The following is a 23,634-nucleotide window of genomic DNA, read 5'->3' on the forward strand; positions in this document are numbered from 1 at the left end:
AAGAATGAAACTGGACCACTTTCTTACACCATACACAAAAATAAACTCAAAATACATTAAAGACTTATATGTGAGATCTGAAATAATAAAACTCATAAAAGAAAACATAACAGTAATGTCTTTAACATTGTCCTTAGAAACATTTTTCTAGATATGTCTCCTCAGGCAAGGGAAATAAAAGCAAAAAAGGTCTATTGGGACTACACGAAAATAAAAAAAACTTTCGCACAGTGAAGGAAACCATCAACAAAATGAAAAGGCAACTTACTGAATGGGAGAAGATATCTGCAAATGATATATCTGATAAGGAATTAATATCCAAAATACACAAAGAGCTTCTACAACTCGACACCAAAAAAACCAATCCAGTTACAAAATGGGCAGAGTACCTGAATAGACATTTTTACCAAGACACCCAGATGGCCAACAGACACATGAAAAAATACTCAACGTCACTAATCATCAGGGAAATGCAAATCAAAACCACAATGAACAATCACCTCATACCAGTCAAAATGGCTAGTATCAAAAAGACAAGATATAACAGGTTTGAGTGACGATGTGGAGAAAAAGGAACCCTTGAGCACTGCTGGTGGGAATACAAGTTGGTGCAGCCATGGTGGAAAACGGTATGGAACTTCCCCCCAAAAATTAAAAATAGAATTACCATATAATTCAGTAGTTCCACTACTGAATATTTACCTGAAGAAAAAGAAAACAGTAATTCAAAAAGATATATGCACGCCTATGTTTATTGCAGCATTATTTACAACAGCCCAAATATGAAAGCAACACAAATGTCCATCTATAGATGAATGAAAGAAATAGTATGTATTCCCATTTGGTTGAGATATGAAGGGATTATTCTTAAGTCATAATTATACATTCTTGTATTGTATCCCCAAATACACAAAAGTTTTATCTGCCTTTCCCTATGTCCAATAGCCACAGGATAAAAAGGAGATCCCAACAACAATTTTTCAAAAAGTATTTCTAGGGTTTAGCCGCTATACAGTGTTTGGTTTTAATAATTTATTTTTTTACTACAAATGTAATACTGCTTGTAAAAAAATCAAGTGAGCATTTTCAGTGGTGAAATTCCATTGTAATACAACTCACTGCTCAAAGATTGTCATGTATTCTCATCCTGATTTTTTTGTGTGAACATTCTACTACATTTTATTTTTATACTTAGGAATGTATAATTCTCTCCTACAAGTTGTTTTTATAACTAAAAATTATATATTATGTATTATATTTTGATGTATTATATATATACATGTATATACAATATATATGTATATATTATGTATTATATTTTGATTAAATATATTTAATATTAGAAACCTAGCTCATAAAATTCTATAGTATAGATATGCTAAAATTTATTTTATGGTTCACCTTCCCCAGTAGAGTATACTCCCTGAGGACAAGGACCTGGTTTGGCTTGGTCACAGCTATATCCCCAGTGCTTAGAGAAGTGTCTGGCAAATGGTAGGCGCTCAAAAATTTTGTAGAATGAATGACTGAATGTCAAAACACTATTGATGAAGAGTTGTATTCTTTCTTACTATTCCAGTAATGCATTTTGCAATTCCTAATCTTCTAGTGGTATTTTATACATCTATTTATTTTTGTAGGGTAAAATCATAAAAGAAAACAAAACAAAACCGAAGAACTGCAACCTCTCTCAATTTCCTCCCAACACGTTCAGGAAGTCCCCAGTGTGAAGGGAGGTGGCACTTGAATCTATAAATCTGGTCTTCCCAGCTACCACCTTGTGCTGCCACTCTAGTCTTACCAATGTAGTCCTGTTACTAAATGGCATTGGCCTTTTCCTTCATTTTGGCTTGTGCTATTTGAGGAGGCTGTCTGAATGTCTTATGTTTCCACCCCATGTTCTGAGATATTCAACTGCTAGTCTGTCAAAATGAGAACAGTACCCTTTGTCCCTGCTAAGTTTTCATGCAGCAGGCTACATCGGCTATAAAACTTCATGCTCCCAGTATCTTCATGAACTTTTTTTTTCTCATTTAGCTTTTTTTTTTTTTTTTTTTTTTTTTAACATGTGCTTCTTCCCCAGGCTTGGGGGTAAATCCATTCAAGGAAAAAGCATGATTCATTCTACATCCTCCTCCATGTCCTATCGAGCTGTCCTCAGAACAAACCTAACCCTCTGATGCTTATGAAGGTTTCTTAAACCAAATTGGCATACTTCATATCTCTCCTCTCTTTGGGTGCATGCTTTCCTGAGTGGCTTTTGCAAACATACCTTTCACAGGTGCCGTCTCAGTCATGCAGAAATTTCTGATACCCAGGGAGAAAGTCATCTTGGTGTTCAGGTAAGGACCCTGGAAACACAGAGATATATTAATAAATATAGAAATTTAGATGAATGGGGGTGCCTGGGTGGCTCAGTCAGGTAAGCATCCGACTCTTGATTTCAGTTCAGGTCCCAATTTCACAACCAAGAGATCAAGCCCCATGTCGGGGTCCATGCTGACTGTGGACCGGGTTAGGATTCTCTCTCTCTTTCACTCTGCCTCTCCCCTGTTCGTGCACACACCATGCATGCTTGCTCGCTCTCTCTCTCTCAAAATAAACATCTTAAAAAAGAAATTCAGATGAATGCACATACACTCAAATTTCATCTAAGCAAGTTTTCAAACAGTTCAAGGTTTTCTGCCTATTAAGTCCTACAACCTTAGTGTTTTAAACTTTTGGGAGGGCCTCCTATTATATATGATTATTTCAAAATTCTGAGAAAGAGAATAAATACAAAAAAGAGGAAATAAAATCCTTTATAACCTCACCGGCCAGATCTACTGGCGTGAAAATTTTATACACATTTTTAAATGTTATCTCTATGCCCAAGGTGGGGTGAACTCACAACCCCAAGGTTAAGAGTTACACGTTCTACCAACTGAGCCAGCCAGGTACACCAATTTGTACACATTTTCTTCTAATTTCTTTTCTATATGTTCTTACATAGTTGAGGTCATATTGCATATATATTTTTTGATGACTTTTTCTTATTAGAACAAAAAATTTCCCTTTGTGACTGCACAAGTTCTTCATACACATACTTTGTAATAACTGTAAGCCAGTCCCTTGCCTGGATGTACCATATTTGGGGATTACACATTTTAAAAGCTTCCCTCCAAGTTTACTGAAACTAAAAGTCGTATTCTGTTCCTCCTTTTCCTTCATTACCCCAATCCACTGGGTCCTAGAGGCTGTGTATTCTTTTTTTAAATTTTTTTTAACGTTTTTATTTATTTTTGAGATAGGGAGAGACAGAGCATGAACAGGGGAGAGTCAGAGAGAGGGAGACACAGAATCTGAAGCAGGCTCCAGGCTCTGAGCTGTCAGCACAGAGCCCAACGTGGGGCTCGAACTCACAGACCGTGAGATCATGACCTGAGCCGAAGTCGGCTGCTTCACCGACTGAGCCACCCAGGCGCCCCGAGGCTGTGTATTCTTTTTTTTTTTTTTTTTAATTTTTTTTTTTCAACGTTTATTTATTTATTTTTGGGACAGAGAGAGACAGAGCATGAATGGGGGAGGTGCAGAGAGAGAGGGAGACACAGAATCGGAAACAGGCTCCAGGCTCCGAGCCATCAGCCCAGAGCCCGACGCGGGGCTCGAACTCACGGACCGCGAGATCGTGACCTGGCTGAAGTCGGATGCTTAACCGACTGCGCCACCCAGGCGCCCCCCGAGGCTGTGTATTCTTAAGCAGGTTCTTTTATCCACGCTAGGGGTTTCAATCCCAGCTAGACCATCTATGGAGCTTTTAAAAAATACTGATCGCCGTGGCCCCACCACAGACCAGGTCAATCAGAATGTCTGGGGGCCGGCGCCCAGGCATCTGTGAGTCTGTGAGCTCTCCGGCAGATTTTCCTGCTGCCGGAGTGGAGACACACTGCTCTGGCACCTCCTCCAGCCTCACTGCCATTTGCCGAGGTCTAGCCCACATCAAGTCCCAGGCAGGTGACTGCAGTTGCTTCCTAACTCCAGTTCCTTTCCTGAATGCTGGTCAGGTCACGTCACTCCTACTGAGAGCCCCTCCGATGCTCTCTACTGCCTACACAAGAGTGTAACTTGCCTGGGCAAGGCTCTCCTCCCCTGCAGCCCTACATTTCTGCATCCTTTCCTACTCTATGTCCTCTGGCGCACCTCACCACTCTTCTACGTGTTCTGCTTTGTTTTATTCCTGTTGTGCCATAGCCTGTAAGGATCTCCTTCTCCTTTCCCAATCACCGCCATTATTTTAGTCACACTTCAAGGTCCATCTCAAACATCCCACCCTTCTTCGATCAGTCAACAATCATCTACTGAGTGACTACTGTGTGCCATCTATTTGGTCAGCACGTTCTGAGTTGCTACTTCATCTAGGTGGTGGGGATGCAACAGCGAATACAACAGACAAAAAATACCTGCCATGTGGAGCTTAGTGGGGGAGGCAGACAACAGAACAAAAATGCGAATAAGAACGTGGTAGGTAAGTGCCACGTAGGGGATTAGAACATATAGGACTGGGTGGCTATTTTCATCTGAAATGGCCTTTCTGACGAGGTGACGACTATGCTTAGGTCTGAATGGCAGGAAGGAAGGGAGCAAGCATTCAGAGTTCGGGGGCAAAGCATTCTAATGATGGGACCAACCAGCATGAAGGCTTTCAGGTGGAACCAAGTGTGATTGAAGAACACAGAGAAGGCCAGAGAGGCTGAAGCACAGGGGTAGAGGGAGAAATTAACAGGAGAGGACGTCGCAGCCAGCTCACGTGTGCTTACTAAGTCAGGGCAAAGGGCTGAAATTTGATTCTTTGTACAATGATGGGAAGCCACGGGAGGGTTTTAAGCAAGAGAGTGACATGATATGGCTTGTGTTTGAATAAGCTCACTCTGGTTGCTGTGTGAACAGGATTAAGGGGGTGACGGTAGCAGGGACCAGGGAGGAGGCTTGGTGGGCAGTCCGGTTCTCCTTGAAGTACTGCTGAAGTTAAGGCAAATGAAACTCAAAAGCTCCCCTTACTTCAGGCAAAATATTAAAATTCTTATTATTATCTACTGGGGCCTGGATGGGCTGACCTCTCTCCAGCCTCCCGTATGCCGTCTTTGCCCCTGCTATTGAGCCTTGCTGACTCTGTCAGCTCTCCAAATGCAGCATTCCTTCAGGCCTCAGAGCCTTCAGGCTTGCTGTGGTTATTTGTGTGATAAAATATACATAACATAAAGTTCTGTATTTTAACCATTTCAAAGTGTACAATTCAGTGGCATTGAGTACATTCACGATGGGGTGTCTAGCTCCAGAACTTTTTCATCACCTCAAGAGGAAACCCTGGAACAGCTAAGCAGTCATTTCCCATGGCCCCTGCCCCCAGCCCAGGCAACCACTAATCTGCTTTCTATCTCTATGCACTGGCGTGTTCTGGATCGTGCATACAAATGTAGTAACACAGCAAGTGGGCTGTGTGTGCCGCTTCTTTCACTCAGTAGCTTTTCAAGGTTTATCTACATTATAGCGTGTGTCGTTACCTCATTCTCTTTAATGGCTGAATAATATTCCCAGGTATGGATCGACCACATTTTGTTGATCTGTTCTTCAGCTGGTAGACGTCAGCTGGTAGACGTTTCGGCTGTTTCCACCTTTCAGCTGTTGTGACTAGTGCTGCCGTGAACAGTCATGTATAAGCTTCTGTTTGAACACCTGTTTTCATTTCTTTTGGGTCCATACCTGGCAGTGAAATTGCTGGGTGATAGGGTGGTCGTGGTTGTTTTGAGCAACTGGAGATCAGTGAGTCTTAAGATGTTACTAGTTTCCTGTGATTGTGCTAACAAAGTACCACAAAATGGGCAGCTTACACGACACAAATTTATTGTCTCACAGTTTTGGGGGCCAGAAGTCTCAAATCAGAGTGTCAGCAGGGCCATGGTCCCTCTGAGGCTGGGTAAAACTGTTTCTTGCCTCTTCTACTCCTTGGCGTTCCCTGGCTTGCAGCTGTATCATACCAACTGGTCGTATGCCCCTCCCACGTGTGTCTCTGTGTCTTCACACGGACCCCTCCTCGTGTCTCTTCTTCTTTTAAGGACACCAGTCATACTGGAATAAAGGCTGACCCTCCTCCAGTACGACCTCATCTTAGCTTAAATAATTGCACCTGCAACAACCCTAGTTCCAAGTAGGGTCCCATTCTGAGGTAGTTAAGGTAGAACTTCAACATACCTTTTGGGGGACACAGTTCAATCCATGACAAACTGACAGAAATTACTGTGCATCTGAATCTCCTAGGGATCTTGTTAACATGGGCTTCGGGTGGGGCCTAAGGTTCGGCATTTTCAACAAGCTCTCCCAGCAGATGCCAGTGCCACTAGTTCAAGGGCAGGGTGACCAACTTTTTCTGGTTTGACAAAGACTTTCCTGGCTTTAACAATGAAAACCCCGAGTGCAAGGAAACCCCTCAGTCCTGGGAAAACTGGGATAGTTTGTCCCCCTATTGTATCACCCAGACCATAATTTGAGTAGCAAGGATTTAGCTATCAGCTATGTTAATTTACCCAAGAATTACATTATTGAATATCATTATTGAATATTTACTTTTAATTCAATGTATTATTGAATATTTACTTTTAATTTGTTTTTGCTGGAACAGTCCACATTTTCAAGAATCTGGACCTAAAAGTTATCCCTAGAAAGCTCAAAACGGAAATCGTTGACCTGATGGACGCCGTCTGGGAATATCACGCGTTAACTCATGAAATTATCTATGATGCTCAGCAGTGTCCCTGTTAGGTTGAAAACTGAGATTTCTGACTCCGTTACAGAGTAATTAGGCATGGGCAAGACCTTTTGAGGCTAAGGGTGGCCACGGGGCTTGAAGTGTTCACTATCCTTTTCCTGCTGCTGCCTGGGGACTGTAAACATGTAGGAGAAAGCTTTCTGAAGTTGGCTAAAGGCCATTGCAATAAGGACAGTATCCCTCAACTCTTGATTCCTATCAGGACCACCTGAGACCTCACCCCACAGCAAACGATTCAAGCCACCTGGGATTGGGCACAGGCAGTCAGTGTTTTGCTTTGCTTTTTAAAAAATAAGCTCTCCAGGTGATGCAAATGAGTAACCAGCGTTGAGAATAATTGTGCGGGAACTGCCTTTATAACACAAACCTTGCCAATCTGCTCCTAATCTTTTTTTTTCACCTGAACCCATATCCCTCTCCACTCCCCTCTATGCCAACATATCCTTTTGTTATGGTTGATCATTTCCTTAAGCAGGTTCTCCTCTTCCTCCTGTTTGAGTCCTGTTTATACAATGACCTCACTGACCTCAGACCATGTTCAACTTACTGGAGGTAATAATTATTCCTGCAACAACTGACCTTGGCTGGCTTTCCTCAAGCCTACTGACTGCTTTTTTACTCTTTCACAAAAGGTGTCCTTAACATTATCCACGGTAGAGTTAGCCTGAGCTAGTGTTGCTATTTTGACCGCAGAATCTCTCAGGAATCAGGCTAAATCTCCCACAGAATCTGTACTGTGTGTTCCTCTACAAACCAGCCACAGGAAATCAGGGTGGAGTGTACATTATTTTTTTATTGGGGTATAATTCACATGTCATAAAAGCCACCCTTCTGAGGGTACAATTCAGTGGGTTTTAGTATGTTCACAAAATTGTGCAACCATCACCACTAATTCCATAATATTTCCGTCCCTCCAAAAAGAAACCCCCTACTCATTAACAGTCACTCTTTATTCCTGCAGCCCCTCCCCCTGCAACCTCTATTTCTGTCTCTCTGGATCTATTGTGGACCTTGCCTCTAAATGGATTATTCAACACTGGTCTTTTGTGTCTAGCTTATTTCACTTAGCAGATTTTCCAGGTTCATACATGCAGCATAGATAAGCAGTACTTCATTCCTTTTTGTGGCCAAATAATTTTCCATTGTATGGATTTACTACAGTATGCTTATCCATGCATAACTGATGAACATTCAAGTTGTTTCTGCTTTGGGGTTACAATAAATAGTGCTACGATATGTTTTCATACTTTTTGGGTACATATCTAGGGGTAGAATTGCTTGGTCACACAGTATCTCTTATGCTTAGCTTTTTGAGGAAGTTCCAAATTGTTTTTGAACATTATTTTTTTGACCTTGATACAGCTCTCTTTCCTGGGTGTGAGGTGGTTTGTTGGACTTGTTAGGGTGGGAAAAATGGTTCTCAGGCATTTTAAACATTTTTTTCTGTTATCTGCTAAACATTTTATGTGCAGGAAGAATGGTACCTTCGTACAGAAACATGCCATTCAGCATCATTTCAAAATGTGACCTCTAAAAAATGGCGCTCCTGCGGTGGCCAGTCTTTGGGGTGTCTGAGCTCCCAGGTTCCTGACCATCCCTCCAGCTGTAACTCCGGCCACCTGTCACAGTCTGTTCCTGGCACAGACAAGGCTTGCTTGTTCCAAGGACACGACTACTGGGCCACTTCCATCCGAGAAGGCCTGGTGGGGTGTCTAAATGCAGAAACGTGCCCGCTTTTCGGGGATACCCATAAAGCTCGCGTCGCCAGGTGCACACAGCCCTGCAAATGTAAAAGCCTTACGGTGCATAAAGCAGAAACTTACGTGCCTCGGTGGCCTGGAAGAGATTGTGTTGACCTCCGACCCCGCCCCCAAGCTCTTCCATTCCCTCCCCGCGGCCCTGCCCGGCTCTTCGCCTCGGGGGGCGGGGGGGGGGGTCTGAGCCTGCGCGGGCTTGCCAGCGCGGGCGGCCTTCTCAGCATGCGCAGTCACTACCAGCCCAACTCCTTAAACGGGCGCCCCGCGGAATGCGCGCTCACGCACGCGCACGGCCTCATCTGCGCGTGCACGGAGCCTCTCGCGGCACGCGCCCCCGCCCCGCCCCGCCCCGCCTCCTCCCCCCTCCCGCGCGCCCGCCCGCCGCCCGCCGCCGCCGCCGCCGCCGGAGCTCTGTAGTATGGCATCGAGGAGAATGGAGACCAAACCTGTGATAACCTGTCTCAAAACCCTCCTCATCATCTACTCCTTCGTCTTCTGGGTGAGTGGCCACGCCAGGCGGGTGGCCGGGCCTCCGGCCGTCTATCCTTATAGTGATGCTCGGAGAAAGGAAGAGGGGTGAAAAAACCCAAACCAAAAATCTAATCTCGGTCCCCTGCTTAAGGAAATAGGTTCAGGGGGCTGGGTTGGGGCTGCAGGATGTCGGGGTGCAAGCTTGGGGCTGCTGGGACCCTGGACCCCTCCCGGCGCGGGCTGCAAGGGGCTGCGTGGTGGCGGTGACTGCAGGTTGTCGATCTTTCCAAATTTGTTTTAATGCGCTGATTTATTTTTTTAAGCTCGAGGGATAGAGTCAGCCTCTAGGGAAAGTTGCGGCTTTATTCCTCTATTTTCCTCTCTGGACACCCCTCCCCGGCCTCCCTTACGATCCTGTTCGCGGTGTCTCTGGGAGCTAACCTGGCTGGGAGAGGGCGCGGGAGTACTGGGTTTGATCCCAGATTCCCGGTTATTCCCAGCCCCGCGGGGCTGCGGGAGGGAGGCGCCAGGAGTCCTGTGCCTGCCTGGCTGGGCAAGGGCGACCAGGGCCCCCCAAACGCACTGATGGGGAGAGGGCGCTGCAGTCGCACGGAGACGCACTGACCTGAGAGGGTCTTACATAAACTAGGGGCATCTTTAAGCTTTCTCAGAGACCCAGGAGGTGGGTCTTATGACCCTTTTCCCACTCCCCTCCACCCTTCCACTCTTCATCTGGTCTTTCGGTCATTGCGTGTACCCAAGCCGCAGAGTCCTGGGGGAGGACCCCTGCCACTTGGTGACAGCAGTAGCGCCCCAACTCTACTCCCCACCTAACCGGTGCTGCTCCCAGTCCTTGAAGCTCAATGCAGAAGGGTGACGTCAGCCCCTCAGCTGAGGCCTCAGGGGGCTGTGTGGTGCACCTCGCGGAGGGATGCGCCCTTCTGCGCGCGGGGGTAGGTGGAGGAGGAGGGGGGGCTCAAGGCTTGTGCCTTACCTCATCCTGTTTGGCAATTCGTGGGATCAGTGCAGGGCTGACACTGCAGTGATTCACTTGGAGGGGTGGGTGGTACCTAAAGACCGTTCCCTGTTGTTTCTCTTTCCATGTAGAAACCCCCTCCCTCCCCAAGTTCTGCATTTCCACACCAAGCCACAGCCACTCTGCAGGAGAATGAATGTCTGTTACCTCCTTCCTCCCACCCCAATAATAATTTGGGTCATTTCACCTTCCCAGGCAGTCATTTTGAAACCTGAGGCTCTGTAGAAAAAGCTAATCCCGCCTTTGGTCGTTTTTCTCCGTGTCACCCCCCACCCCAATTAGCCCTCATTCTGGTTTGAAACTGGGCACAGTACCGTATGAGACTCGGGTTGACGGTGAGGCAAGCTGTTTGTAAATGACCAAGGCAGGAGCTGAGATTTATTAAGGATGAAAAAAAAAATCTCTAATGTGCCCCCCCCCCCCCCCGCTGGCATTTCCTTGTCACTGGCATTGGTGATGCTTCAGATCCAAGAAACTGTGGACTCTAGGGACCGGACATTCCAAGAGATCTGCAGTAAGATAGGATAGATTAACTGGTATATCACACAAGACAGACACAGAAACGGACTTTATTTGGACTGAAAACGACACAGGTTGAAAATTTAGCCGAAACTTTCCAGTAGCCATTCCTGGGAACTGGTTTAGCCTTTTGTTTATTTCCTTAAATCTCTGTGTTTGGCACTTTAGTATTTACTTGACTTCCTATTTGTTACTGGAGTAAATCATATGGGTGATTATTTTGAGCTCCCTGAAAAATAAGATTTACAGTATATAGGGAGTGTTCTTCGGCATCACTGCGGGCTGGTACAGAAGGGAGTCTTCTAGACTGAGGCTTTTCATATGATCTCTTTAACTCTTCTTGCTTACCTCCCGCTCCCACCCCATGCATATAATTACTTAATGCTCCCTAATAAATCGTAAACAAGCACTGTATTTTATGTCCCCTGACGTTCGTGATACCTGCGTTTTAAGTTTTTTATAATCTCAAATAAAATGTTTACCTGGAGCATTTTCAGTAGTTTAAATAGCATTCAGTAATCATTTCACAACCAAAAGAATGAGATCTCTCCAGATGCAAGAGTATTTTAAATAAGACATTGTCGTTAATAAAGTGTTGTTCAAATGTCATGTTTCCATTGTACTTTGAATGCTGGTTGTTGTTTTTTTATAAAACACCTTATTGAAATGTAATTCATATACTATATAATTTACTTTTTTAAGAATGTACAATCCAGTGGTTTTTAGTATATTCACAGATAAGTGCAACCATCAGCCCGGTCAGTTTTAGAACATTTTCATCATTTTTAAAGAAACTCCATACGTTTAGCTATTCTCCTCCTCCCCCTCCCCTCCCCAAGTAATCACTAATCTAATTTCTGTCTCTAGATTTCCCTATTCTGGACATTTTATATAAATGAAATCATATAGTATGTGGTCTTTGGTGATTGGTTTCTTTCATTTAATGTAACGTTTTCAAGATTCATCCATGTTCCTTCTTTTTATTGCCAAATAATACTGCATTGTATGACTAGATCACATTTTGTTCATCTGTTTGTCCATTAATGGGCATTGGGGTTGTTTCTACCTTTTGGATATTGTGAATAATGATGCTATAAATGTTCACATACAAATGTTTGTGTGAACGTATATTTTCAATTCTCTTTCCTGGGAATTGCTGGGTCATGTAGTAACTCTATGTTTAATTGTTTGAAGAACCGCCAGACTGTTTTCCAAAGTGACTGCACCATTTTATATCCCACCCCCCACCCCCAGCAGTGTTGGGGGGTTCTGGTTTCTCCACGCCCTTGCCGACATTTGTTATTATCTGACTTTGTGATTCTAGCCATTTTAGTAAGTATCTCATTGTGGTTTTGAGTTGAATTTCACTGATGAGTAATGATGTTGAGCATCTTTTTATGTGCTTCTTGGTCATTTGTATATCTTCCTTGAAATGTCTATTCATATCCTTTGCCCATTTTTTATTTGGGTTATTCATTTATTATTGAGTTGCAAGTGTCCTTTACTTTTTGATTCAAGTCTCTTATCAGATATACCATATGCACATATTTTCTCCTATTCTGTGGACTTCCTTTTCACGTCCTTGATGGTGTCCTTTGAAGTACAAAAGTTTTTATTTTGACAAAGTCCAGCTTACCTATTTTTCTTTTGTTGCTTGTGTTTTGGGTGTGCTATCTAGGAATGCTTTGCCAAATTCAAGATCATGAAGAAAATGCTGTTGATTAGAGTGATTTATCAATTCAGTAAATACAGTTGACAAATTTATATCTAGAACTATGTCTGGCACATTGTAGGTACTCAAATATCTGTCAAAACTTCTGGGGTTAGGTTAGGTAATTAACTAAAAAGATGACCTTAGTCCTTTTAAGTGGAAGATTAGTCAGAATTGTTTCCTTTGTGTTCTTTGTGAATTGCTTTCATGGGACAACCTCTCTTCTCTTCCGTTTAGATTTAGGACCAGAAGACATTCGAACTTAAAATGATGGTAGACCAGTAACGTCAAGAGGTGGATGCACCTGAGTGTATACTAAAGCAGAAATCTAATGTAATGGAAGAGAGATCTTTGTTTTATCTTGTCTCCTCTTCTGTCTACAATCATTCTCCCTTTCTGAGGTATTCCTCTAGAGCAATGGTTCTCAACAGGTGACATTTTTGTCCACCCATCTCCTGACATTTGGCAGTGTCTGGAGACCTTTTGGGTTGCAGCTGGGGTTGGAGTGCTATTGGCATCTAGTGGATAGAGGCCACAAGGGCTGCCGAACATCCTATAAAACACAAGACAGACCTCACAACAAAGAATTACCTGGTTCAACGTTAACAGTGCCTGCAACCTCTATACTATTGGACTTTATACAGTAGTAAGTCCTACGAAGAAAAATAGAGTCTTATGCAAAATTATATTTAGTAGTGTTTGGAACCGCCAAACCAGAGCATGCTCAACACAATCCCAGGTTAGAGGAAAAACAGTCTCTATAGTGCACTGTAGTTCTTTTTTGAAGATAAAAGGTAGGTAGTTCTTTATATAATAGTGTCTAAAAGGATAAGATGATTTGTCTTCCAGTAAATGACATCACTTGAATGCTAGGTAAATGGATCATTTATTTTTCTTGGTTTATATGTCTCATTTTCAGATTTATAGAAGAGGAGGAAAAAACACACCTAGGAGTAAGTTATCCTGTGCTTCAAAGACTAGTAAACAGTGCCTGGCAAATAATAGGTTTACTCAGGAAGTACTGAATGAATGAATGAATGAATGAATGAAATTTTATTGACTACTCTTAGGCTCATTTATTTATTTCAATTTACCTTAATTTGTATATTAAAGTAATTGGGAGGCTTTTCAAAACAGTCTCCTTTCCAGTCTACCTGTGGTGATTTAAATGTGTTCCTGACATTAATACATACAAACATGGGACAGAGGACTTTCTAAAGAATAGCTTATCCTAATGATAGTTCAGTTATTATATTTTTATGGTCAGCTAGTTTCACAGACATTTTAGTTATCTAAAATTTTCGTTGGAATTTAATGTCTTAAACTTGAATAAAAAAGGTATCTGTTTTGTCCTAATACAAAGCAAAATGTCTCTTCTTCATGACAAATATAATTATTTTCAACAACAAGTGGGGCAGTTTTTTAAACATGCCACTTATTAGGTAAATTCTGTTTTGACTTATCATTTTTAATGTATTTTAGACACTCATGTGAGTTCTAAATCCACGGCATCTAAATCCACTAAATAATGTGTGAAGAAAAATATCCTTCACTTCATTCCAGTGTATATTAGATTTGATTTCTTCGTTAAATATCCAGGGACCTAATTAGCTTATCAGTAATGCTATCAAACTGTCTTATGGAAAAATATGGGTGCTTCTTTTTTTTTTCACTTAATAAGCATCACCAATCTTTTTTGGGAGGAGGATTTAAACATTTTTTTATTTTATTTTCGAGAGAGAGAGTGTACAAGCAGGGGAGGGCGGGGGAGAGAGAGAGAGAGAATGAATGAATCTCAAGCAGGCTCCATGCCCAGTGCAGAACCAGACATGAGGCTTGATCCCACGACCCTGGGATCATGACCTGAGCCAAAATTAAGAGTTGGATGCTCAACGGACTGAGCCACCCAGGTGGCCCCTTTTTTTTTTGAGAGGAATTAAAAGAAATGGTCAAAATATTTTTCTTTTTTATTTTATCATCTAGAAAGTTTAGGTCCTTGGGTTAAATAGAGGAGAAAAATACCTTAATGAGAATTCCCTAACATTTTACTAAGTGTTTGAGTTTTGGCACATATTGAAGTTCATACTTACTATTTTGCATGTGTGTGTAATTCAATAAACAGTCATTAGAGGGCTTTTATATGCCAGGTATTTCAATAGAATGTTTACCAACTTTTGCCAGCTGCTGCTTTTAGCGTTTTACCTTCATTTTTAGGTAATGCACTTATTTTACTACTTCTCAACTAGTAGGTGTTATATATTGTCTTCCCACTATGGAAGACAAAGATTAGCTCTCCTACCCCTTTCTCCCACACTCACATCCTTTCTTTATTGGGATAGACCCCAGTGTATTATTTATCATTATCATATATCATTCTGGTTAGAGCAGTAGCCAGTGGTTACATTAATGTGACTAGGTAAGCCTATTCATAGTTGAGCCATTTAGTGTGTATATTAGGATTATGTGCACAGATTTTTGTTTCCTCTGTTAAAAATTGCCTTGTTTTATATCCTTTGCTTGTCCCTCTTCCATGTTTGCTCCTAATTTAGCCCCAGACTCTCCCCCAAGAGCTGTGTATCTTCACTTAGTATGTTCAAATACTTCATGAATCCTATCAGCTCCTATCAGAGACCTTTCTCCTAGAGCATTCTGACCTTCAATCTGGACTAGTGTTCTCTGGTCCTTTGAAACAGCCAACATCATTATAATCTCCCTTTACCATCATCCTGGAAAATCCAGTCTCCTTTTATGTTGGATCCTCAGTTTCCTATATGTCCTGTTTTTCTTGGTTTGTTCTTTCATTTTGTTGGAGCAAATCATCTAGTAACTTTCTGGAGAAGGATGCATGGGAGGTTAATATTTGAAGTCTTGCAGGTGTGAAAATCTTATTTTTCTCTTGCATTTAATTTGATAGTTTGGCTGAGTATAGAATTCTAGCTTATAAATCATTTACACTCAGAATGTTACTGTCTCCTCTCCTCCTCCCAGTCTTCTTACTCTTTTTACTGTTGAAAAATCAAATGTTAGTCAAATTCTTCTTAAATTCTGCTTTTTCTTCTCTGAAAGCTTTTGTAAATTCTTATTCTTGGTGCTCTGAAATTTCATCAGAATATTTCTTGTTATATATTTATTTTCATTTCTCTCCTGTGCATTCTTTCAATCTGGCAACCGAGGTCCTTCAGTTTGGGGAAATTTTCTTGAATTATCTTTTTGGTTACTTTCATTTTCTCTATTCTCTCTCTCTCTTTGAATGTACCTTTTAGACAGATTCTCTAATTTCTTTCCTCTTTTCTACCTCTTCATCATTTTTTAAGATTTTATTTTTAAATTATCTCTACATGCAACATGGAGTTCCAAGTCATGACCCCAAGATCAAGAGTCACATGCTCCACTGACTGAGCCAGCCAGGCACCCCTACCTCTTCACCTTCTGGGACATGTCACCTACTTGATCTTGCCTGCTATTGAATTTTTCATTTGATTTATATATTGATTTCTAGGAGCTCCTTTTTGATATCTGAATATTACTTTTCCTATCATCTTACTCTTATTTCGAAAATGTAGTATCTTTTTAAAATCCTTTTGGCAATACTGATGATTTTTTTTTTAAGTTTGCTTCTTCTGCATGGTTTCCTTCAAACGTCTCTGTTTTCTGGCATATTATAGACTTACCTCAAATTTCTGGCAACCTTTTGCTCTTTGTTCTGTGCGTGTTTAAGAGTAGAACACTAAAAAGCTGATTGGAAACCCCTACTATATTAAGTGGGAGTTTGTTGATTTTTAAATTGGGTGATTTGGCTGGACAATTGAGTTTGGAACCAAGGTCAGTATCTTTAGGTCTTTTCCCTTGGCCCGATCAGATTTCCTACAGAAGCATCTTCCAATCATCTCTTTGCATGAAGAAGATTAAGAGGATGGGAATCCAACATGGCGGAGAAGTAGGGGGACCCAAAGTTCCCTTGTTCCTCAAACACAGGAGTGTTGAGGCCAGAGGACTTGGAATTCCAAGAGACCAGGCTGCAGAGCGACAGAGACGTCTCCAGGGGCCCACGGGGACAACCTGGCAGGCCATAGGGTTACTTCAATGAACAAATCAAAGCACACCTGGTGGAGGGTCCAAACCATCACTGCGAGTAGGGTAATAAAGCAACCAGAGTTATAACAACAGAAAGCATGTAACACACTCCAAAAACACCTGCTAAAGGGCTGGGCCCTGGACAGTGTATGACCTCTCTTTAACATTGTAGTGCTCACAGGTGCAGGATACATAACAAGCCTTTAAAGCACATAAAGGACAGAAAACTAGCCCAAATGACAAAATGGAAGAATTCCCCTCAGAAGAAATTCCAGGAAGGAATGACAGCTGAAGAATTGCTCAAAACAGATATAAACAATATATCTGATCAAGAATTTAGAGTAATAGTCATAAGATTAATCACTGGGCTTGAAAAAAGCATAGAAGACAGCAGAGAATCTATTGCTGCAGAGATCAAGGAACTAAAAAATAGTCATGATGAATTAAATGCTATAAATGAAGTGGATGAAGAAGGTTAGAAATTTGGGTGTCTTCACATGCAGTATATAAAACTTTGTTAAGCCCCTATTTTAAGTATACAATATATGTCCACTGTGCTTTTGTTCCACAGTTCAGAGACCCTCTGTTTCACCCTCCCTGGAAAATGAATCTGAGTCTATGCTGGAATGGTAAAAGGCCAGAGACAGAAGTTGGCAAGGATCTAATTACTTCACAGAAAGCCTTTTTTTTTTTTTTTTTAACCAGATCCTCCTTATTTTAGCCCCGTTTCATCCCCAGTTCCAGGTGCGCTTGCGTGCAAATATTTTGTTCTTGGCTTTTCTCATAGCTGCCATGAGATTTGGCTTTTTCTCAGCTTTCAAAATGTCATTGTGGTTGTCTCCTCTTCCATTCTCTTTGTTATTGTGGGTTTTAAAAATCCTTTTAGTGTCATTTCGGTGGAGTTTTGGGAGATCGCCAAGGTAAATGGATGTGTTCAATCCATCATCTTTAACTGAAAGTCCTTTATATTTGTATCTCTTCATTGCATGGTACTAATTAAATACGTAGTTGATTGTGAGTGATCGACTGGAGCATCTAAAATGGCGATAGTTGGGCTGTGCTAGTAGATACTGGTATCTACTTTTCAATTTTTACAAAGCTTTTGGATGTCAAGGGGAGTGTTCTGGGGACTCGAGTTGGATTAAATGGAAATGAAGCTCTGAAGGTTGCTGCTGCTTTTTCTGCTCCTTTCTTCCTGCCAGGTGAAGGCCTTTGTGTCTTCTGACCTAATTCAGACCTTGCTGAATTAATTGAACGTGGAAGAACCAGAGTTCAAAATATGATGTTAAACGGGTTATTGCTCTGCTGTCTTTCTGTTATGACATGATAACCCTTCATGTTTATTATAGGATTTGTACGTTGTAATCTGAAGAGTCTCTTCTTAATCAACTTCACTCCCCATATGCAGTATGCAGTTAGGATATGTGCACTACCTTTTACAGCGTTTGGGGAACATTAGTCGTTTCCACTTAGTAGTTGCTTAGAAACTAGCTGAAATTTTGTCCAATTAGAATGAAATAGTTTCCTCAATTTTAATTATAGCTAGAGTTCTTGATGTGACCTTACCATGAGCTATATTACTTATGATTCATGGACTTGTTCAGCGTTATATACTGTTTTAAGTAAGCACCTCACAGGGTGCTGAAAGTTGAAAGTCATCTCTGACTGCGTTTCTTTGTTTAAATGTATTAAGCCCTTGACATGGGTGACTAAGGCACTGCTAAACCAATTTGAAACACACTTTAAAAATATATTCTTATATCTTTTTCTCCTCTGTTCCCATAACAGCAGCTTCTGATTTGGGTTATCTCCTCATGGCAAGCAGATCGTTGGATTACTCTTCTTAAATTTATTTTTTTTGGCTGTTATCCCCCTTGCCATGACAGAAGGCTTTTCATTTTTGGCTCAACATTTTGGCCTCTTTTGTATAGATCCCTAATATCCGTCAAGTAAAGGACATAGTGGGGAAAAGATAGGAGAGGGTTTTTCTTCGTTTTCCCTTTTTATTATTTGATCAGTTGTGCAGGAAAGCATGTCAAATAGTTTGGTGGTAGAATTAAGGATCACAGTTCTATTGTGGAAGATTTTCTTTAGTGCTTTCTGGAAGGCACAGTGGGCTTTTTCATCATCTGTTTTAGGAGAAATTACATGCCTTTTACTAGAAGATGCAGTGAGTCAGATACAGATACTAGTTGAACAATCTAGATCAGTGGTTCTCAACCCTGTATGCCCATCAGGATTGCCTAAGGAGACCTGAAATACATGCTTAGGTTCCCACCCTAAGAGATTCTGATTCAGTTGGTCTGGAGTTGGGTAGCACCATTTGGATCTTTCACATAATCTCCTAGGTGATTCAGCTGTTCAAGTAGGATTGAGAACCATTGATTCCAAGAGAACTCAATATATAATAGCAAGCCTGGTTCATCTCGACTCTCCTGGATCTGGAGGTAGCTAGGGGATATCTAGCTGTTGAGTATCTAGCATTGGCTTATTGATTTGTTCTGCTTTGCTTCAAAGTCTGAAGCTAGGTTTCCAGTGTCTCTTGGTAAATCAAAGTGACCTTGTCCCTCTTGGGAGACCCTGCTAGCCATACCTAACTATAGGAGCGCTTATCAGAATCACTAAGGGACTTTTAAAAACACAGATATGTGGTCCTGTCTCCTGAAGTTTTTATTTTAGTGGGTCTAGAGATTGGCCTGGTTATGTATTTTTTAAAACCACTCCCAAGGTGATTCTGATTTCTGGGATGTGACTCTAGTCCACGATGCAGTTTGTTATAAATTCTTACCATATGAATGCTTTCCTGTGATGTGATCTGTAGTACCATAAAGCTAGCTTGAGAAGATTCCACAAGCAAGACATAGCCCAAAGGTCTCCAATTGAACTCTTGGAGTTTGGAGTAGTTTCATTTCCTCGAGGGAATCTATTTCTGTTCACATTTGCACTGAAAAGTTAAGAAGCCCTCTGCCAAGAGATCAGACTATTATCCAATATATACAACAAAAAGTGAAGTAGGAGAGAGAAGTTTATGAGTAAAGTAGATTTCTGATCTTTTATGGGAAGTGTGGTGGTGTTTGGGGGTTGCTTTGGTTACGGAGGCATGAGTGGTTGACCTTGGCCTTGGAACCATTTGGGTGAGACTGTTGTTGATTGACTCCAGAAAATGTGTTCACTGCAGTGTCTGCTGCTGCTTGGTTGGACTCAAAGTGTGTGAGGCTGTCATTGTAACTGGCTTTCAGAAGAATGATCCCTGAAGCAAGTTGAGTTGTCACTGATAATTAGACTGAGGTGAATTGTCATTGATCAAATAGGTTTGAAAGTGGGTACTGGTGGTTGCTAGTTACGATGCCTATTGAATAATCAATTTGCTTCTCCCCAGAAGTATAGAGACTTTTGTTCTCGCCTCAGACTGCCACTTCTTGCTTGGCAATGAAAGGAAGTTGCTTCTGCACTTTAGTTCCCACTCTCCAAACATTGTCATGGTGTTGTACAGAATTTCTGGGTCAGTTAATTGTTCTAATCATTCCACAAAGATTATTTTAAAGTTTATCGTTTCCAGGGATTGTTCCAGGACTTCCCAAAGGTAGATTCTGTTGCACTGAAAAGGAACCTAAAACTTGATAATGAGTCTGAGTGGTAAATGGTCCTTTCACATCCTCATCATTACTTACGTTCCATTTCTATTTCTGATGAAACTTTTGAGGATTTATTGCTTTGCTCCACTTCTGTTTCATATTCAAAACTGTACCAGTCACTTGGTATTCTTTTAACTATTGCCCTCTGTTGTAGGGGGCTTGAAATCAGTCCTGTGGGAAGCCTTGATTTGGAGAGTTGATGTATGGCCTTAGGCAAGTCACACAAGTGTTTCTGAGCCTCAGTTTCCTCTTCAGAATTGAGATTTGTGCTTACCCCCCTTAGTCAGGTGTTGAAGGCTAAATGACATTCAAGTGCTTTGTAAAGTGTGACACATACACATTTTGCCAACATTATTCCTTATGGTGTAGAGTGTTGCTTTTTTCCTAATATCTTGCACATGGGAGGTATTATGTCAATCTTTGTTAAATGAGTAAATTGATCAGAACTCTCCCAATCCTGAAAATCAAGGATGATTAACTCTTTGGATTTTATAGTTTGTGACCAAGGAGAGCTGGGATTGCAAAAGAGTTTGAATAGGAACCAAAAATATAGTGAGTTTAGGTTGCTGAGTGTAGCTGTCATTGAGATAAGGATATTCTTACATAGGATAAATACATATAAATCTGTCACTTAAAATTCAACCAAGCATTGATGACTTATCTTATTATTTTTTTAAATAAGCTTTTAATTTTAGAACAGTTTTAAATTTACAGAAAATTGTGGAGATAGTACATAGTTTCCATTTATCGTACAACCAGTTTTTCCTATTATTAACATCTTATATTAGTATGGTACCTTTGTTACAGTTAGTGAACCAAAATAAATACATTATTAACTAAAGTCCATACCTCATTCAGATTTCCTGAGTTTTAACCTAATATCGAATTTAGGCTACTATATTACATTTAGTAGTAATGTGTCCTTAGACTTCTTTTGGTTGTGATGGTTTCTCAGACTTTCCTTGTTTTTGGTGACTTGACAATTTTTGAAGAGTAGGGGTCATATACCTTGTACAGTGGCCCTCAGTTGGGATTTGTCTGATGTTTTTCTCATGGTTACTGGGGTTACGTGTTTTGGGAAAGAAAACCACAGTGGTTAAGTGCTATTTTCATCACATCATATGAAGAGTGCCCACTAATAAGATGACTTATTGCTGTTGATATTGACCATGATTATCTGACTGAGATGGTTTATCAGGTTTCTCACTGTAAAGGTACTCTTTTTCCCCATTTCCATACTGTGTTCTTTGGAAGAAAGTCACTATGCCTAACTCACACTTAAGGATTGTGGAGTTATGCACCACTTCCTTGAGGGCAGGGTATCTATCATTATTTTATTAACAGAGACGATTTCCGTTCAACAAATGTTAAAACCAACAGTAAATATTTGTTCAAAAAACAGTAAAATATTAAAGACATTTCAGTTAGTTGGGAACTAGACAAGGATTCTTGCTTGCCATTATTATTTATGATTTTGGTTAATCTAGCCACTGCAGTAAAATAAAAACAACTTAATGTTGGATCTTTTCATGGATACAATTGTTGTATACTAAGAAACCCAATAGTTTTTTAGTTTTAAAAGAAGACTAACAGAATTTGGTAAAGTGGTTGAATACAAGATAAAAATACAAAAATTAGGGGCACCTGGGTGGCTCCATCAGTGACGCGTCTGACTTCAGCTCAGGTCATGATCTCACGGTTCATGAGTTCAAGCCCTACATTGGGCTCACTGCTGTCGGTGCAGAGCTTACTGAAGATCCTGTCCCCTTCTCTTTCTGCCCCTCCCCCACTTGTGCTCTCTGTCTCTCTCAAAATAAATAAACTTTTTAAAAAATACAAAAATTACTTGCTTTTCATTATTTTAACATAAGCCTTAGAAAAGGAGAGGGAAGAAAAACTTCTGGTCTTAGTAGCAACAGATATCATAACTACTTTAGAATAAAGCTAACAAGAAAGGCAAGGCTCTTTTTTTAAATTTTATTTATGTATTTATTTTTTTAATTTACATCCAAGTTAGTTAGCATACAGTGATAATGATTTCAGGAGTAGATTCCAGTGATTCATCCCCTAGGTATAACACCCAGTGCTCATCCCAACAAGTGTCTTTCTTAGTGCCCCTTACCCATTTAGCCTGTTCCCCCACCCACAACCCCTCCAGCAACCCTCAGTTTGTTCTCTGTATTTAAGAGTCTCTTATGTTTTATCCCCCTCCTTGTTTTTATATGATTTTTGCTTCCCTTCCGTGATGTTCATCTGTTTGGTGTCTTAAATTCCACATGAGTGAAGTCATGTGATATTTGTCTTTCTCTGACTAGTTTCGCTTAGCATAATACCATCTAGTTCCATCCACGTAGTTGCAAATGGCAAAGTTTCATTCTTTTTGAAGGGCATGGCTATTATATGAAGAAAACTAAGGTTTTATTGACGGATATACAATGAGATCTGAACAGATTAAAGGACACTGTGTTCTTGAATGGGGAGATTGAATATCATAAAAATATCAGTTTTCTAAAAATGTGTTTAGCGCCATTTCAAGGAGAATCCCAACAGGACTCTTTTGAGGGGTAGGGGTGATACTGATAAAATAATAATGTTTATGTAGAAGAATAAATGCCTGAAAAATCAAGAGAAATTTTGGGTGAAAAAAGAAGTATGTGCCTTGTCAGTTATCAGAATATACTCTTGTGGCAGACATACTATAATATGGCTGCCATGATTCCCACTTCCTGGTATTCATGTCCTTGTGTAATCTCCTCTATTTGGGTATTAGCAGGACACATCACTTGCTTCTAATAGAATACAACAAAGATGTTCAGGTGTATGTGAATACGTGGTCGTGATTATATTAGATAAGACTGTAATGTCTGTCTTCCTGAGACACTCTGTCCCTGGCTGGCCTTGAAGAAGTAAGCTACCCTGTTGTGATCTGCCCTATGCAGAGGGCCACGTGGCAAGGAACTGAGGGCAGCTTTGGCTAATAGCCAGCAAGAAACTGACATCCCCAGTTTGGTAGCCTGCAAGGAATGAAATGATGCCAACAATAAAGTGATCTTGGAAGCAGATCCTTCCGCATTTAGGCCTCAGATGAAACTGCAGCCACCTGAAACCTTGACTGAAGCTTTGTGAGACTCTGAAACGGAAGACCCAGCTAAGCTGTGCCCAGACTCCTGACCCTGCAGAAACTGTGAGGTAATAATTGTATGCTGTTTTATGCCTCTACATTTGTGGCAATACATAACCAATGAAGCTTTAAAGTCACTAATTGATTCAATATCATATTGGCTTGGAAATAGACAAATAGGTCAGTGGAACAATAGAGAATCCAGAATTAAATTCTAGTGTATGTGGTTTACTATATGAAAAATACATTCATTTTAGTGAGAGATGCTACTAAATGATGCTACTGGATATGTGGAAGAAAATAAAGCTGGAGCCCCTACTTAAATAATATTAAAACTTCCAGTTGGTTTAAACGCATAAATGTAAAACTAAAATCCTGTAAGGAAATGTAGAGATCATATGTACAATATGATCATATGTACAGTCAGACTGCCTTAACCTAGCTGAAGACTCAGAAGAAGCAATCAAAAAACAATGTATTTCCTTATAAAAATTTTTAAAATTCTATG

At 40.9% G+C, this 23,634-nt stretch overlaps 2 protein-coding genes across 4 annotated transcripts in view; one reads left to right on the forward strand and one right to left on the reverse strand.

Moving 5' to 3' along the window:
• Window positions 1-8,814, reverse strand: part of LOC123595313 (ferritin light chain-like) — a 68,060-nt gene extending 59,246 nt beyond the window's left edge. The window contains exons 1-2 of one of the 2 annotated variants that reach the window (XM_045472875.1): window positions 8,630-8,814; window positions 2,273-2,351 (exon numbers count right to left, since the gene is read on the reverse strand). In XM_045472875.1, coding sequence (XP_045328831.1) covers window positions 2,273-2,351; window positions 8,630-8,686 — 136 coding nt within the window. In that variant the 5' untranslated portion in view covers window positions 8,687-8,814. Of the gene's footprint in view, window positions 1-2,272; window positions 2,352-8,625 lie in introns of both variants that reach the window. The other variant, XM_045472877.1, reaches the window with a different exon arrangement.
• A 118-nt stretch (window positions 8,815-8,932) lies between these two features.
• TSPAN7 (tetraspanin 7) overlaps window positions 8,933-23,634 on the forward strand; it is a 125,536-nt gene continuing 110,834 nt past the window's right edge. Inside the window, exon 1 of one of the 2 annotated variants that reach the window (XM_045472874.1) lies at window positions 8,933-9,058. In XM_045472874.1, the coding sequence (XP_045328830.1) occupies window positions 8,978-9,058 (81 nt within the window). In that variant the 5' untranslated portion in view covers window positions 8,933-8,977. The remainder of the gene's footprint in view (window positions 9,059-23,634) is intronic. The other variant, XM_045472873.1, reaches the window with a different exon arrangement.

The sequence above is a fragment of the Leopardus geoffroyi genome, chromosome X (genome assembly GCF_018350155.1).
Source record: "Leopardus geoffroyi isolate Oge1 chromosome X, O.geoffroyi_Oge1_pat1.0, whole genome shotgun sequence".
Lineage (NCBI taxonomy): Eukaryota > Metazoa > Chordata > Mammalia > Carnivora > Felidae > Leopardus > Leopardus geoffroyi.